The 18950-nt window shown below is 32.9% G+C and overlaps 1 protein-coding gene across 1 annotated transcript in view; it reads right to left on the bottom strand.

Annotated features, from left to right (window-relative positions):
* Window positions 1-12129, bottom strand: part of LOC106459768 (F-BAR and double SH3 domains protein 2-like) — a gene marked incomplete at its 3' end in the record, with an annotated part of 44938 nt that extends 32809 nt beyond the window's left edge. The window contains exons 1-2 of the mRNA XM_022386310.1: window positions 12036-12129; window positions 9407-9504 (exon numbers count right to left, since the gene is read on the bottom strand). Coding sequence (XP_022242018.1) covers window positions 9407-9504; window positions 12036-12056 — 119 coding nt within the window. The remainder of the gene's footprint in view (window positions 1-9406; window positions 9505-12035) is intronic.
* Window positions 12130-18950: the final 6821 nt, after the last annotated feature.

The raw sequence follows: 18950 nt of genomic DNA, 5'->3' as shown, positions 1-18950 counted from the left end.
AGCTGAAAGGGCGAGCCTGTTTGGTGGGACAGGGATTCGAACCCGCAGATTGCGAGTTGAGCTCCCTAACCACCTGGCCATGCCGGGCCACATTGGTGGAAACAGTCGTCCTGTACATTAACGTTTTATTACGTTTTACAGTGTTTTCACACATTTGAAACCAAATCTGTGTTTTTACGATTGATTACCATTATTATCTGACTTCGATTGACGTTGGATGTCATGCCTTTCAGAATCTTTATCACTGAAAGTCTCTTTTGTACTTAGAACTTTTTTTTATGTCTAAATTGAAGTCCCCCTTTTCTTCAACCTTTTTTTACTATAGCATTTAGACCTTTTATGCAACGACTCATCTTTTGATGCGTGTCTTTTTTCCTTTCCATGGACAATAACTACACTGTATCACTATGCTAGATTTCAAACTTCTTGGTCTTAAGTTTTTCACCGTTTTTACTTATTTTTGCGCTTTATGCTTCTGATGAACACACCTTTGATAAGAAATTCATGATGTATTTATTATGACGAACCTAAAGCCAGGCATCATTTTAACAACTAGAAAAATACAACAATAACACTCAATTTCTCAATTTTCTACCAGTTTTAAACGTTTTCTAACACTGCAATTGTTTTCATTCTCTCTGACAGGTCGTTTATTCGGCCTATAAAAACAGTACTAATTTTATAAATCCACATAAAACTTGGCATTATATTTCTTTGTAATATAGTAATTAGTAATCACACCATTTAATGTATTGCCGCAATATTAAAATAAACATCTTCAACGAACACTGTATATAAACCATTAAATCTATTCCGCATTCCATTTATGGTTTTATCAAACAGCGCTTTCTATAATACTTTAAATAATGATCCTTTTCACTGACAAAAATTTCCTCTACAGACTTTTCTGTGTTAAGATCTTGCTTTAGCTCCACTAATACCTCATTAAATTTCGTTCATACTCGCTTATAAATCTTCTTCAACACTTCTTTTTATTTCACGTCGTTCTATCGATCTTACGTTTCATTCTCGAATTTTCCTTTAACGTTCTGTCGCGGACTATTTAATTTTCTGACCTTCTTGATTTTGTAATTAAACTTTTTTTTTCTGTTAAGAAGATCTTCAAACGTTAAATTTCTTGTCCCAATTTCTCATTATTGCCAATTTTATCGTGGGTCATAACTAAACTTCGGTGAACAAAAATACCCTCACATTTTATTCTTTATAGTTATTATGAAGTCTGCAGCAGGAATACATTACAAATAACTATTAAACCAGTTTTGATATTATCATTATTACTACTAACTAACTTCCCCGTTCAACCCACGGGGAAGACACACAACCCTCTGTGGGTGACATGGGAAGAAAAGATCCAAATGCCGAACCCCTATGACACTCCTCGGGGGGAAGAGGCAAAGAGTACATGCCAGATTTTATGACAATCGGTTCAGCGGTTCGCAAAGTATGAGTGGGCAAATAATGGTTTATATAGATGAGCGTTAGTTTTCCATTCTCACGTTACAGCACTGGTGCATTCGGCATAGTTAAGACCTTAAATATGCAGTAGAACGTTTTTCCGTTCTTTTTTTAAAAACAAAACAAAAAGATCATAAAATAGATACACTTATCAGATAAATACAACTACCATTAGTAGAGCAAGCTTCTCCAGTACCGCCTCCATCTGGAATAATGGGAAGTGCGGGGCCAATTTGTTTTATAAAAGTGTCCGCAATTTTGGTTTCAAAAATTTGATCACCTCAACATAATGCCCAGTTTTTACCATATTCATAAGCTAAACTTCAGTGAATAAAAATATTAGTTTTTGGTTTATTTTAGGAAACTGAGGGGTAATATTCCAACGAGTCTCATTGTAAACATTATTTAGAGAATTCAGCAGGAGAGTAAAGCGCTGATATATATATATAATCTAAAGCCAGAGGGTGTTCGAACCTTCAATTCTGCTCATCGAGCAGATACTTTAATTAAGGGAAGACCTAACTTTTAACTTTGCTGGTTGATAATGATAGAATTTAAAATTTTGAACCAACCTTTAAAAATATGCCAATCGAGTTTTAACTTTAGGGCCCGTTCAATGCCACTTCCCTACTTTTCTTGTTGTTATCCCGTTTAGTGACCATTCCCCTTTTGTTCTTGTTATCCCGTTTAGTGTTATTCCGCTATTGTTGTTGTTATCCTTTTTAGTGCCACTTCTCCCTGTTGTTGTTGTTGTTATATCGTTTAGTGCCACATTCCCCCTTTTGTTGCTGCTATCTCGTTCATTGCCACTTACCCCTTTTGTTGTTGTTATCCCATTTAGTGTCACCTCCCATATTTTGTTGTTGTTATCCCTTTTAGTGCCACTTCCCCTTTTGTCGTAATTATCCCTTTTAATGCCATTTCTTCCTTTTGTTGTTGTTATCCCTTTTTAGTGGCATTCCCTTTTGTTGTTGTTATCCCTTTTAGTGCCACTTCTTCCTTTTGTTGTTGTTATGCCGTTTAGTGCCACTTTCCCTTTTTTCGTAATTATCCCTTTTAATGACACTTCTTCCTTTTGTTGTTATGCCGTTTAGTGCCACTTCCCCTTTTGTCGTAATTATCCCTTTTAATGCCACTTCTTCCTTTTGTTGTTGTTATGCCGTTTAGTGCCACTTCCCCTTTTGCTGTTGTTATGCCGTTTAGTGCCACTTCCCCTTTTGTTGTTGTTATACCGTTTAGTGCCACTTGCACCTCTTGTTGTTGTTATACCGTTTAGTGCCACTTGCACCTTTTGTTGTTGTTATACCGTTTAGTGCCACTTGCACCTTTTGTTTTGTTATACAGTTCAGTGCCACTTGCACCTTTTGTTGTTGATATACCGTTTAGTGCCACTTGCACCTTTTGTTGTTGTTATACCGTTTAGTGCCACTTACACCTTTTGTTGTTGTTATTGTAAGTGGTTTAACTACAAATATGAATATAGGCTCCATAAATTTCAATAAGTGCATAAAAAAGAATTGCCAATGCCAATATCCCGATAAAACAAATTAAGTCACTCGAAATTTGTGTAAAGAGTCAATAAGTGCATAAAAAAGAATTGCCAATGCCAATATCCCGATAAACAAATTAAGTCACTCGAAATTTGTGTAAAGAGTTACCAACGTTTAAACTCTGGCCGCAATAGTTGTAAATTATTATACGATTTACCCTTTTCTTTAGTTATTTGAAAATAAATCTCTTAATTGTTTTACTATACGAGGTTTTGTGGAGCCTGGTTCAAAATCACTACGTTAATTTGTTGGGAAAGCTTGTTTTTCAAGGATTCTTAAAAAAAATTGTATTGTCTCGAAAAAGGAAAAATGTTCATAGAGAACTGCAAAAAAATAAAAATTTTACTCCATGTTAAAGGAGTGACACTTGTTACATTCAAACCACCTCTCAGTAGAAGCTGCAAGTGTTCCGCAGAGATATATCATCACTGATTGAATAGCACTTACTCAAGCTTACAAGTAACAGTTTCCAAGTAGCACTTTCCCATTTTTAACGAGTAACAATTATTCAGCATGTTTACTAGTAACAATTTTCCAGTATAGTTTACCCATGCTTAAGGAATAACAGTCATTCGGAAAGGATATGAGTAACAGTTTAAAATAATGTGGTTTTACAATATCACCTGTCAATCTGTTTCAATTTAACAAAATATAGCGTTTTTGAAGCTTGGTATGTTGTTAAAATAAAGTAATCTTTTACCAGAGATACGAAAACTAACGTGCACCTTGTTTTTTTCCTTTCCTCCAAAATAGTTCTCAAGGCTTAGTTTAAAGTTTCTATTTATCACTTATAGACTACGCGAGTTATAGGTTCCCACTTAGTCTTCACCCCTACAGCCTACGTAAATTAAAGGTTCGCACTGGTGTAGTAAAACTGTAAACTATCAAAACATAAGTTATATTTAGTTCGTACACCTTTGAGTATTTTGAGTTTCAATCCCAACAGTATGCTCTGGGATGTGATCTTAAATTTTAAAGTTTCTATTCTTATAGCAAACACATTTTATTATAATTTATTTCTAAATAACAAAATACATAAGACTATGTTTTCAGATATTTTGTATTATTTATATAGTTGTGTAAGTCCAGCCGCTAAAAAGTTTTAATTTAAATAAATACATACGTATATATATATATTTAAGGTGTATCCACAAAAGATTAGGTTAGTTAAAAACAATGGCTTTATTCAATTTAAAAAAAGTTTGGTATAATATTGCCACTACTACAAAATGTTCAAATTTACGGAAATTCGGGGTGACAGTCAATATTCGAACATTATGACTTCAGTATCAAGATTTTCGCAAAAGGGAAGGCATATAATAATGAATGTTAATAATCTCGCACGCTATTCGAGATTCGAAATTACTAAGCTATGTTATTCTTACCAAAACTTTGTAATCTGTATTTGTGTAGTTGACAAATATAAAAGCTGAACTATATACTAGATTTAGTATGCACGCATACTACGCATTTTCTACCCTTTGTTTATTATAAATATTTCAAAACATTCCACGCATACAGGTGTATGTAGTTTTACTACAGAACTTGATGAAGGAAGTAACAAAGTTCCTTTCGCTCTCGTTACCTACTGAACTAGGTCATTCCCTAAGGGTGTCATGTGCGCTTTCTTGCAGGAAATGTTTCTGTAAAGTTGAACATACAGTGTGAAAGTGGACAGTTATATTTTCCATTAGCAAGTCACATGACACTATATTTTTCGATGAAAATGACCAACAGTAAAGCAGATAGCGTAGACATGCTCAAAAGAATAGCATTTTTATTTTTATTGTATATAAATCTATGCTTTCTAAGTCTGGAAGAGCTTTTTCATGGACTTCATAAAGATCTTTTTTATAGACCTCTCAAACCTCCAGTAAAAACCCCGACCTTCTCACTCGTTGTCTTTGTATATTTTTGTGAACAAATAAAGACTGTTTCATATTGTAACACAAAAACATTTTCCCAGTCTCTTTCTTTCATGATTCAGTCAAAGACTCACAGGCAGCAGAACAAATGGGGAGGGGGGGGCATATTAGTTAATATGTTGAAACAGCGACTTTCCCTGATAATTATGTACAAGTATCTATTCCATTCAAAGAGGCACTTTACCACTGAATCAAAAGTTGGGGCACGTGCCCCCAGTACCCTCTTCTCCCGGTTTCACCGCCTATGGTCAAAGTCATAGAATTCAGACATACTACCGCAAAACCTTTTCTATCGAACTTTTTGTTATTCTCTAAAACCTACTCAATTTCTTGAAGGGAAGTCAGTGGATCTGAGAATACCACACAGGGTTATGCTAGCTCAAGCCTAAACTTCTGTCAACACAATTCTCATTCTGCTTTCCAAATGTTCAAACTTTTCGCTTTATGAAAACCAAAACCAATTGTTTTTTATGTTGTCGTGGAAATCAATAATTCATTGTACTCTAACTATCATCTTAAAAATTATTCGATACAAAACACAACTCATTCAAAAGCTTGAAAATACGAATTTTATTTAAGGAAGGGTAGGTAAGTTGTGTTTCTTATGAAATGTCCACTTAAGTTTCATCACTAAGACTTATCTTTATCAAAAGAAATTAACAACCATAATTTTCTATAAGACAGAAAGGACAATTTTGTTTGTTTGTAATTCAGCACAAAGCTACAAAAAGCAAACATGCCGCTGTGGCACGGGGGGGGGGGGGGGCACAGAAAAGAGCGCCAAAAGTTAAGCGTAAGTTTATAAGTAGGATTATGTGATTTTGTAATCCCTAAACATGGGTTAAAAATTTTATTGTTCCCATAAAATGTGGTACTAGTATTTGGAATTTGTAGCTTACAATTATGGGGTTATATCTGTGCTCACTTAACTGTTAGTTCAAAAAGATAAAACACCGTTAGACATTAATTATATTTACATGTGCGTTTTAAGAGGTTTAGCGCATAAAAATGAACTTTCAAATCGACAGGATCGATTTTTCTACATCTTCACCTTCACGATAACAAGAAAAATCAATTTGATAGATTTAAAAATAACTACATATATCAGGTAACATTAAAATGATTAAGTGCATTGTCCAATCAAACGTTTATAATAAAATGCTGATATGCTCATATAAAACACACTACCGTATAACGTTGTAAACATACCTGTAAAAATTTTGAAATGCGATAAAATCCATATAAAAAGTTCAGTGTGTGTATGTGTGTCACGTAATTCCTCCTAAACCGCTGGTCGCACCAACTGCTAAGTGATACCAACCGAATGGTCTTGGCCCCGAAGTTTGCAGAAAGTTAAAAATTTTCACCCAACCCTTAGGGAACCCGAGTATTTCGCGAAAACGCTTTTACGGGGATTCCCCGAAAGAGGATCCTAGATTTGGCATTAGAACACGTAAATAAGTAGTCCTATTAATTACCTCTTGTAACTTAGTTAAAGAAATTAAATTTGCATTATAGCGGCAATGGTCATTAAACTGAAAAAGTTTAATGGGCCGGGCCATAGACCCATGAGTTCGCGAGTATTATTGCTATATACCAGTGTAACGGGCCATGTGTGGCCCAGAACCTAGCGTCGGGCTGTGAATCCGAGGGTTTAGGATATCTCGTTGCCGTAAAAGAAGAGCGGCCCGGCATGGCCAGGTGGATAAGGCGCTCGACTCGCAATCTGAGGGTCGCGGGTTCGAATCCCCGTCCCTTTCAGCCGTGGGGGCGTTATAATGTGACGGTCAATCCCACTATTCGTTGGTAAAAAGAGTAGCCCAAGAGTTGGCAGTGGGTGGTGATGACTAGCTGCCTTCCCTCTAGTCTTACACTGCTAAATTAGGGACGGCTAGCGCAGATAGCCCTCGTGTAGCTTTGCGCGAAATTCAAAAACAAACAAAAGAAGAACAATAACAACCACAAAAGAAGAAGAAGAAAACTTTAGAGCCGTGGGTGCGTTATAACGGTGACTGTAAAATCCCACTAAACGTTGGTATTATTGTCTTCTCTCTAATTTATCAGTTAAACATTACGAACGACTATGCGCAGATAGTCCTTAGCTAGCTTAGCTATGCTCGAGTATCCGAAACAAACCCACAAAAGTAGCTCCAACCAAGATCCCGTTATACCTTGCATAAAATCTTTTAATTTTTCGCCTTAAAAAAATCTGAAACTCAAAGCACATTCAGAAATTATACCTTTTTCGTCAGGATAGCCACTCTCCGAAACTGCTCACACGTATTGTATTTTTTCTCTCTTTTTTGTGCTTTTATAGTTACTTTTTAGTGATCCAATACTCCATTGTTATGCACAAAGCTGCTCAATTGACTACCTGTGATGTGCTAACTGCAACGATAGAACCCCGAATTTTAACATTATAAGCTCTTTAACTTACCAGTGGACTCGTAATTGATATGGTCATTATCATCAATGGAAGTTTGGCCAAGAAGTTACATCTAAATAACAAAACACACAGCATACAACTAATTTTTTTGCGCTTGGATTCTTTAAGTGTCACATGACAGTACTTTTCAGAGCTTCAAGTTATAAACCTTCTTATTCTGGATTAGTGAAAGGAAAGGTGACAGCAAAAAGCACAAACACAAGAACAACGTACAACAAAGTGCGATAACAACTTTCTTCGTATATTAATATTGAATAATAATAACAATGTGATTCTTAATAACGAAGCTAAGGATATATTTTTATACACAACAAAAGTATTTGTAGTAATGAAGACAAACATGGTTTAGAGAATGAAAAACTTATGAATAAATTTATTCCATCGGTAGCAAAGTCTGTTAACAAGGTGCACCAACATACGTAAATACAAACTGAGTAAAATTTTGATGATATTGGAGAAACGGGAGCTTAGAAAACACTGAGGAAGGAATGTGTTGTTTGTTTATTACGGATTTCGCTCAAAGCTACACGAGGGCTATCTGCGCTAGCCGACCCTAATTTAGCAGTGTAAGACTAGAGGGAAGGCAGCTAGTCATCACAACCCACCGCCAACTCTTGGGCTACTCTTTTACCAACGAATAATGAGATTGACCGTCACATTATAACGCCCACACAGCTGAAAGGGCGAGCATGTTTGGTGTGACGGGGATTCGAACCCGCGAGCCACAGATTGTGAGTCGAGTGCCCTAACCACCTGGCCATGGCACAGGAAGGAATGAGCAGTAGAATTAAAATACATAAACCATAAAGTAAATTACGAAATACAAGCAAAACATCACACATTTGAATGCCCATTTGTCTGTATAAAATATAATGTGGTAAACTGGAAGAAATAAATTACTATCTACTAAAATTAACGGAGAAAATAAGAATCTTTATACTGTGTCTAAGCATATGAAAGTTCTACAAAAATACGTCATAAAAATAACAACACATGTATGTCAAGAAACGGCCTGTTCTGTGTATCTCTAAGCTTCCTTATAAAGTTATAATACTGATGCACATGGTTTAGAGGTTTTGTTAGACTAAACCAAAAAAATATGATTGGGTAAACCATAAAATTATATTATTAAACAATACAAATTAAAACTATAAAGTCCAGTAGCTATAAATGACTAAACAAGACAGATTCATTTGATTCAATTAAATAAATATAAGGTAACTAACTAAATCACATAACTTTTCTTCATGAAACCAGATAACTATTTGTAGCTAAACCAGATAAATATATTAAGTCAGGTAACTATGTGTAGCTAAACCAGAAAGATAAATTTAGCTAAAACAGACAACAGTATGTAACACAGAAACTTCTGCTTGATGTTTGACATATAAGAAATGAAACAACACAAGACATCCCTGAGACCTGGTCAGGTTTTAATAAATTTTATCCTATTTTAATATCTCAGTTTTTCTTCAATTAATAGTTGTTGTTTTTTAAATTCAATGTACCCTTGCGCTGTATTATATATATTTGTAGTTTCAATTCATTCATTGTAGTTAATCTACCTGATGATGGCAGGTTAACCTGGTGAAACGTTGTACTTTCATTAAATCTTACTCTGTTTATCAAGTTTACTTTTAATTACGACAGAGTACTTCCTTTCATTGTAATAAAAGGTATTGTTTGTGCTGTTAACTTGAGCTCTTCTAAAGCCACGTTTGATGAATATATTCAGCCATAGATCGTGTCTGTTTTTTAGACAAAGTAGTTGATGGTTAATCTTAAAGATGTAATAGCCTTGAATCATCACTATTTTTTATAACCTTAATTTTGAAAACGTACTCAATGTGTGTCAACTTGATAGCATATGTAATAAGTTTACAGATATTTAAAAACATTATACCTACATTTAACATAATTTCTAATAAACTAAATAAAGAAATATCTTTCTTTGATCTTTATGACAAATAAAAACAAGTGTCAGAGAGAAAGAATTATTTGTTACTTACCGAATATCTTCCAATAAATCAGCATCTTGCTGATGCTTAGCTTGAAGTTTTGTAATCTGCTCATTATGAACATTCCGTAGGCTTGTAACAGCCTTGGTCTAAAACAACATAAATATATACAAAACATCATTAAAAATATTAAGCATTCATCATAACATATAAAACACACCAAAATAATATCTTGCTTAACTAATCTGATATGTTTATCTTTTTTTTTTTAAGATGTTAATTGTTATTTGGATGACTGAAATAGTGTGGACTTGGTAAGTTGTTATACATAGATTTTCAAAATGCATTTGTTAAAGTGCCATACAAAAGATTAGCTAAGAAAATGACATTGGTAGGAGGATGGGGAAACACTAGTTAATTGGACTGTAGGGTGGTTGGATCAAAGCAAAATACTATTATTAATGCAGTCAAACTTGACCCTTGTTACAAGTGAAGAGCCTGAGAAGTCAATGCTTTGGCATTTTCTTTTTCTTATTGATGTTAATGATATTGACAAAAATATTGCATTTCGATTATCATAACCTGTAATACATATTTAGTACAGACAGAACCCAATCAATTACAAACCAAAATGAGTAATTATCTCTTTTTATGACCACTAGTTTAGTCTTCATTTGGAATAATGTAATTTTAAGGTGTATTTACAGACAAATTGATTACAAGCCAAAAGGAGAAATTATCTCTCTATATGACCACTAGCTTAGACCTCATTTGGAATAATGTGTACAGTTTTCTCCTTATATAAGAAAGGGCACTGGTTTATTGGAAAGGAATTAGAGGAGGGCTACTATGATGATTATGGAAATGGAAATGTTATCTTATAGGCATATGTTGAAATCTCTAATTTTATCTTTAGAAAAGATAGGTAAGAGGTTATTGAAATCAAATATTAATAGGTTAAAGGCCTTTGAGTTTCTTTGTGTATATTTTAAAATACTTGTAAATAGGAGGAGAGGACATAAGTTTAAGATTTAGAAAAGATGGGATAAGCTCCAGTTAAGACAGTTTTATTTCTCTAAGAGGGTGATTGACTTGTAGAAAGAGTTGTCATCAGAAGCAGTGCACACCAGAGCTCTACTAGAGGGTAAAAGGAAGAAAAACTGATGATTTTCTGAAAAAATCAAAGGTGGTTTTAAATTTTCACTTTTTTCAAGGTGAGTGTGCAAGAACAGCCTTGAAAGATTATATGGTCCCTTATTGTTCATATGTTATATTCCAAATTTCATATTTATATACCCAAGCTCTACACACACACACACACACACATATATATATATATACTAGATCTTTCAAGTTACAGAGATAAATATGGACTCACTTTTCTCTGATATCTTTATAAACTAAAAAAAACATGTTTTAACAAATTATTACAAAAATGAAAATTATTAATTTCATTACAGAACAAAATTAAATAACACAAAAACAGGAAGTAAGTCTTTGAATTAACATTTTTCACCAGAACTACTTCTGCCACTTTTTTTTTTCTTTTTGGTCATGCCAGATTTTCAAGTTGAATCATGAACAACAAAAGATATAGTTTTTGTTACACAGAATAGAGATACTTAGTTGTTTTCAGTATCAGAAATCATATTCCAATTAGATTATCAACTAAATATTTCTCTTTGTTGATTGACAAAAATGCACTAATATGTAAATATAAATTGTTTTCTACAGCTGCAAGAATTGCACATCCTATATTTATCTACAATGATCTGACTCTTGAATATACTGCATAAACCCTCTAATATTTATACTTTCAAAAGTTTCAATTATATATTTTCAAGCATCCTTATCGCTATACTTACTCTTAGTTTTAAAACAAACTATCATTCTTACAAATAATTTCATTTGTGATCTTACATAGTTTTTAAAGGAAACAGTATGAGTAATTTCAAGATAATTACGATCTTATTAGCAACATAATATAAATTTCAGATAATGTGGTATTTTGGACACTGAAGTATGAATTCTCTAAAACAAGAAGTGTAAAAAAAAATCATATGTAATGGATAAGCCTATAAACTACTACTGATATATGCTTAAACTCCAAAATGCTTTTTTTTGGAAATAACAAAAACCTAACAACTTAAATTAATAAAAGAGCATTTGAACAGCATTTTTTCTAACTACAGTATTTCACTTTTAATGTTTAGAATAAATAAATCCCACTTATTAACTAGCTAATGAACACATTGAACTAGGAATAGGATACTACTTACTGCAACTCTAGCCTAGACAACCACTGAACCAATTAATTCAAATTCCATCAAGCACGTTACAACAAAATGAAAATATTTAATAAAGTAAAATAATAATATATCTATCTGTTTCTTCATAACTCTGTATATAAATTACGGAACCAATGATACTCAGTTATAACTAGGAAGTTATATTATAAAACTTTAAAAAAAGTTAAAACGTAAAATAAAAGTCAACTCCAACATGGGCCACAGTACTGATACAGTGATACTGAGTGATTGTGATTATTATCTAAATCCTGACAAATCTACTTGTACTTAAGTTGTAGTAATAGTAATACTAATATGTTTCTAAGTGTATAAACATTACTTCACAACTTAAAATACTACAGCAATATGTATCTACAAAGAAACACATATACCTTTCTAGGAGGTGGCTGCATTCTTTTTTTCTTTTCTCAACTCTTACTTTCTCCCAAAAAAAAGCACAGTAAAATCGCATAGAACACTTAACGAGTTAGTGGATCACTTTAAGTTTAACGCCATGATAGTTTCGATCCTAGTCAATATTTGTTTATACCGTTTAGTGACATCTAGTGCTCAACTGTTCAACAACATTATTTTAATAGTCCAATTAAAAGTCACAACAAAAAATTGTAGTTACCGGTGGCAGGGGAAATCTTTTTTATATACATTTTGGTCTCCATAAACGTGATTTTTATATCCAGTTTGTCATACAGAAATCTTACTTTCTAAAGACCAAAAAATAAAACATATGTATTGTAATTTTACCTAATTATTATTGATGTTTGTTTGTTTGCCTGTTGTTAAACTCCAAGCTACACAATTGATTATCTGTACTGTGCCCACCGCCAGTTTTGAAGCTCGATTTTTAGAGTTATAATCCCTCAGACTTACTGCTGAGCCACCTGGGGCTATTCCTGATGAATATCGGGCTGATAGCCCATTTGTAATATGTAAGTATATCATATGTTTTCTATGTGCTTTAGTTATCTATAATTTTTGAGAATTTATCATTTATTTAGGTTATATGCAGCTTTAGCCTAAACACATGGTCCAAAAAGTCGTTTATATTGCCTTGTTCTAGTTGGTTTGTATTTTTGCTCTCTATAGTAAATAATGTCTATTATACCCGAAAGGATGTTGCAGAAACATATAGCAAATGGGTTGAAAGTATTAGCGACTGCAATGTCCTTTGCTAGCCGAATTAACAATATGCTACAGTAGGCCAGAGCTGTGAGACAACAAAGTTCATGAGGTGACCATGTTGACTAAACATAAAAAAAACTAAGTTTACCTGATACATTTATACAAGTTTTTTTTTTTGTTCAGTTATACTTGGTTTTCATCGTGATTAGATCGCCGAAATTCATCTTTAGAGGCAAAAAGCTGATGAACTATGCACTGATCCGGTAGACGCAATCATGCACAATGGTTTTTGTTGTGGTGGTGGTGTCTAAATAAATATTGTTTTCACTGTTCATCAAATGTATACAATCTATTTATTTTTCATGCAATTTAAAATTCAGTTATCAAACACAGATTACTCTCCTTATTTTCTTATCCAATCTGCTGTTATCAGCGAGTCTAATAATCCGATACTTTTGGGAAATCAGATTGCTTGAAAATAGCCATAATTAGATAAAAAGGGAATATTATTATGCCATGGCAACAGGATTTATTACGGAGTTTCTGTTTTTGCTAACATGTGTGCTGGCTCTTGCTTGGTCTCTTGTGTTCAAAAAAAAAAAAAAGAATTTAAAGGAATTCTTTTACTAAAATAATGCCTTATTTTAGACGTAAAAGTTATCAACACGACCCAGATCGAGAGTTATGAAAGCGAAGACAGCTAAGAATAATTGACGTGTATTGGCACCTGTCAAATTCGAGAACAATTGAGGAGGCTTCTACATAAATACATGCTGTCATCAACAAAAGCAACTCAACCCCACCTCTGGTCCAGACAAAAGACAGTCAACCAAGAAGGACTGTATGTGCTGTTGGTGAACGACCAGTTGGAGCTGTTTTCCCAGTAGGCGAGACTGTGGGCATCAAAGAATGGAAGCTAAGACACTCATTAATTTGTTCAAACAATGATTAAAAAGTAAGCAGCAGTCCTTGCTTTCTGAACTATTGGCTAGTAATGCCCAGTAGAATGTATGGTTTACATTTCACGACTATTATGTGATCATCAAAGAGAGGACGGCTATTAACTAAACCGAAGTTTCGTTCCTTGCTTCTGTTCTTTATAATCTCAATCAAATATCATTTCCTCTTTTCGTCTGATTCTTTATTCCCATCCTCCCTACTGTCATTTTCCAAAACACATTAATATTTACCCAGTCTTCTTTTTGAACCGTTACCATTTCTTTCTACATTATTTCCTATGCTGCCCAAAACATTTTTTATTATCTCTCTTAATTCTTAGTTACATATTCTTTTCCTCTTCACCTTCTTGCCTTTCTTCTTTTATTCCTACTACAGTCAGCGTATGTTACAATTATATCCTAACAACAAAACTATTATTCTTGTCCTTTCCCCTACCATCACCGCATAAACTAGGTCGTTTGTGACGAATGTTAGGCTTCCTGAATTTTATTAATTTTTTCCTAATCAAATCTTTCTTCCGAACTATTTTTACACTATATACCTTTTCCAAATATTTCAATACAAAGGTGTCACAATCTTATTTTTAACATTTTCCTATCCAACCACTTATCATACAGTCCCGTATTTTCGCATATTAAGTAAGTCGAATTATGCCAAAACCTCCGACATATCTATACAATTAAATGCGTAACGTGTGTGCATAGGTAAGGAGCTTTTAAACTTCATTGAACTATATAAAAAACGAAATTAAGAGGAGGGGCGTCCGGATGACGTCACCATATGCATAAAGAAGATGTGGATGTAGATATTACTATGTGAAATGATATTCAGGGAATGGATCTGCTATTTCTCAGACAGCAGTATTTATGCGTTAATGTTTTGTGTATGAATTTATTTATAGACACAGTGTATCAGTACTGCCACCACGTTGAATTTTAATACCCCATTAACTAGGTTTTGAAAGCGTTTCTAGATCTGGTACTTTTTACCGGATAAGTCGATCGGTTTGTTATTTTTGATCACACCATTCGATTCAAAGTGTCTTTTGAACTAGAGGTGTTTAGTAGATATCAGTGCTGTGGAATATGTTTAACCTCGCAGTAACCGAAACGCCCCGCACGGCCATCAATTTGTTCAGAATACTACGTTCCTGACCTCACACGTGAGTAGCCCAGGCAGGTCACTTAACTGTTTTAATTACTTTAAATACACAGCAATGCTCTTACATTTCATAAACTTTGTGCATTCAAATACAAAATACCACTACTAAATAAATGTTTCATATGCGAATCACGAGTCCCCCCCCCGGTTTTCCATTAAAATTGCATAATTACGTTCTAAATTATTTAACCAAAAACAAATTGCTCTTCATAAATTAGTAATATAACAATACAAAATATAATACTTGTGTTAAAACTCTTTAATTGTAACACTGCATCTCTTTACACAATATATATGAATATATACAAACAATGGAAGTATGTTTTTTACTTATTTTCGTGTTTTTAATACAGAAGCTTTAAATTTATTTTACAAAATCACTTTTGACTCAGAGTAGCATCACCAGTGATGGTGGACAAAAAAAAATAATTATCTAGATGGCGCTGAATCCCAAATCTACCATATGTTAAGACATACAAAGTTAATATACAATGTTAAAAGACAACAGTTGGTTTAAAATGGTTTTCAAATCCGAGAACTGCTAAAATATCAGTTTATTCTACCAAATCCACAGTTGCAAGCACAAGTACAATATCTAATACAATAAATCCAACACAACAGTCAACGTTTTCCTTATAAAGTTTCGTCCCATATGGTATCATTGTTTAGAAAATCACAGCTTTCTGAAGTGTATTAATACGTGCACTACAAGTTATAAATGACTCAACTATTAAAAAGTTTTCTCGAAACATTAGCTACTCAACTCTTACAGAATAATGAATTCAAGGCTAAAAGTTTTTAACAACATTTTAGAGCGTTCAGATTTTATTTTCTAACACAACAATTACTCCACAGAAATATGTTAACTGGGATGAAAGTTCATCCTAGATATTTTATCAAAATCAATACTTAAGAGAACACAATCTGTACATTTCATTACTTAGATTTTTAAGTTGATTCACAATGAAGGTAAGAGATTTTTAGCTTTAAAAATATGGTTTTCTTTCGTTAGTATAATACTGTAGACATAAGAGCATAAAAAAAGTTTTCATAGTCAAACGTGTAATATAAACTTTACTAGCTAACATAACTACTTTACATTAAAAGTATATGCTCTTTATGGTCATACAGTTAAAATGTATGGTATCTATATCTTGCTGCTGAACATTAGTTATGGTCCTCGAAACTTAACTTTCACAACCCCAACCTTGATGCTAAGCTGTATTACAATAATCTTGTTCAACTAGCTGGTATAATATTAAAATATGGGTGATTGGAGGGACAAGTATGGCAGATTTATAATGGAATAAGCTTACAGAAATAAAGCGTTTTACCAACATTATATTAAAATTAGGGTCCCAAGTATTTGGAGCATTTTTCATAAGCATAAGGAACATTGATGCAGTTCAAAACACAAACAAGTTTTAGTTCAACGATCGAGGTTCATTTTATGTTCTTTTCTTTACATTTTTACAATTGAAGATGTAATGTGCTCATCTTATGGTATAGAACTGGTTTTCTTACCTTAATGGCAAGAGATTCTAGCATTCTAAAGTGGAATTTTTGCAGAGAATGATGTGGAAGAAATTGGAAATAGGTATGAAATCAAATTCATTTAGACAGAGGGTGGTAATATTACTGGTATTGTAGGTTTTTAATCGACTGCATAGAAATAGGGTAGTAATTTTAAATAAAATGGAAGCTATTCTGAGTAATATAGATAAGTCTAAAGAAATTAGGAGTCATTCCACCTAAACATACAATATACTTTTTGTTAAAAAAAGGGGTATCATAACAGAAAAAATGTACTAAAAAACCAGACTAGTGTGGGGTTTTATAAAAGTTCCCTAAGGTTTACAAACTAGGATGTATAGTCAGACCAACTGTTTCTAGTGTAGCTACTTATAATAAACAGTTAGCAAGGTCTTTAAAACCTGTTTTTTGAAATAGTTTGTATAGAATGAATATTCTGTTAAGGATGCCTTTGAATTTTTCAATAGCTTACAACAGACAGTTTAATGATAATGTTCATTGTGATAGTTATGATACTGAGTCATTGTTTACAAATATACCTTTACATGAAACCACTAACCTTGTGTTTCTTGAGAATTGAGCTGTACAGGGTATGACTAAAGATGTTTTTAAAATACTTTTAATTTTATGAGGAAACAGTAACATTTTACGTTTTAATGGTAAAATCTACAAACAGATTGACGGAGTGGCTGTGGGGTCCAGCCTTGCTCCTTACACTGTTATCTTTTTTTAACTTACAGTGTTGTCTTTAAGTGCAAATTACAATCTCTAATACAAGAAATTCAACAGCCCACATTTCCCTGGTAAAGTTTTGTTCCATATGGACAAAATGATCCCCTTGAAGTAGAAGTGGTTACAAAGATTGACTCGCAAATTTTTGCATTTTCTTCTCTCAGCCTATTTTTATCAGGTGAATAATCTATACTGGATAGTCTTCTTAAAAACAATTTGTCCTTTTTTTTAAAGTTTTTAATAAATGTGTTTGGTAGTGCTATTTCAAGTAGTTGCAGGAAATATATTGATGGCACTTTTGTGGTGTTTAACAATGTTGAATCAGTTAACACACTTCTCCAGTTTGTATGTGGTAAGCATACCAATATAAAGTTCACTGTTGAAAATCTACAGAATGACAAACTTATTTTTCTCTCAGATGTTTGCTGTAAATAACCAGCATATACTTATCACTAAAATGTATCATAAGCCCACTTTCACTGGACTTTTATTCACATTTTGAAAGTTTCACTTTTGCAATCTTTAAATAAATCTGGTTAAAAAAAAACGCTATAATGAACATTTAAAATATCGGGAAATCAAATCTTTTTGAAGCAGAAGTTGAAAACATTTAGAAGAAATTGTTTTCCATTGTGGCTTCTAAGTATAATCCACATCAAAACTGGAAAACTAAATATCCTATCTGTTACGTATTCCAAAGAAAACTATTACTTAATCCATACTTTACTTAAGCATTATTTCATAAATGATTAATAAATTTATCAAACAGCTATATCCACATGTTAAGTTTAGGTTACAGGACTCTTCAGCTTTAACAACAAACAACATCCATTGAATACCTCACTAGTGGTATATTAGTTCACACGTTCAAAGTGCAACCAGGGATACATTGGATCAACCAAAAGAAGGCTTTACAGTCAAATAAAAGAGCACTAATGCTAAAACCTAAAACACCAGTAGTATTAGGAACTACTGTCTAAATGAATGTAGTACTGTGTCTACCTCCAGTTTCTTCTGCATAATTGTTCACTCCTGGGAAGAATTCCACCTTAGAATGCAAGAATATCTTGCCATTAAGTTAAGAAAACCATTTCTTAACCAGAAGATGAGTGCACTACCACAATACAATTGTGAAAATGTAAAGAAAATAATAGAACATGAAATTCCAACAACCAATATAAATGGGTAGTTACCATTGCACCTTCAAGATTCTACTTTAGAACATTTTAAAAGCTGTTATATTTTTCTAAGAAGGAAATTTAATTTATAAAAGATGACAAAATGAAAACAAAGTTAAAAAAGCTTAAATCTTAACCACTGAAGAATGCATAACAAAAGTTAAATAAGATTAAATCTTAACCACTGAAGACTGCATAACAAAAGTTAAATAAGCTTAAATCTTAACCACTGAAGACAGCATACCAAAAGAAAGAACTATACAGTCAATTTAAATCTTTATTTTAAATGATTTTTGAAAGCAAAAATAATATTCTTAATATTACTCAATATTACTTAAGTTCAGTAAGATGTAGCTGTAAAGTTTGGTTACACTAATGTAGTCAGAAAAACACATGTTAGCCATAAACATTACATTGAAATATAACACTTAATTCTAGTAAATATTGCTACAAAATACCCTTCCAGTGTTTCTTTCTTAAAATATCTTCTTGTTCAAAGAACAGACTGTTTTTGAAAAATTAAAACAACTGCTACCGTATTTTTCGGTGTATAAGATACACTTTTTTACCCCAAAATTTGATGTCAAAATATGCTTGCATCCT

Source organism: Limulus polyphemus, unplaced genomic scaffold (genome assembly GCF_000517525.1).
Source record: "Limulus polyphemus unplaced genomic scaffold, Limulus_polyphemus-2.1.2 Scaffold658, whole genome shotgun sequence".
Lineage (NCBI taxonomy): Eukaryota > Metazoa > Arthropoda > Merostomata > Xiphosura > Limulidae > Limulus > Limulus polyphemus.
The sequence above is the reverse complement of the archived record's forward strand: the minus strand, read 5'-3'. Positions and strand labels throughout refer to the sequence as shown.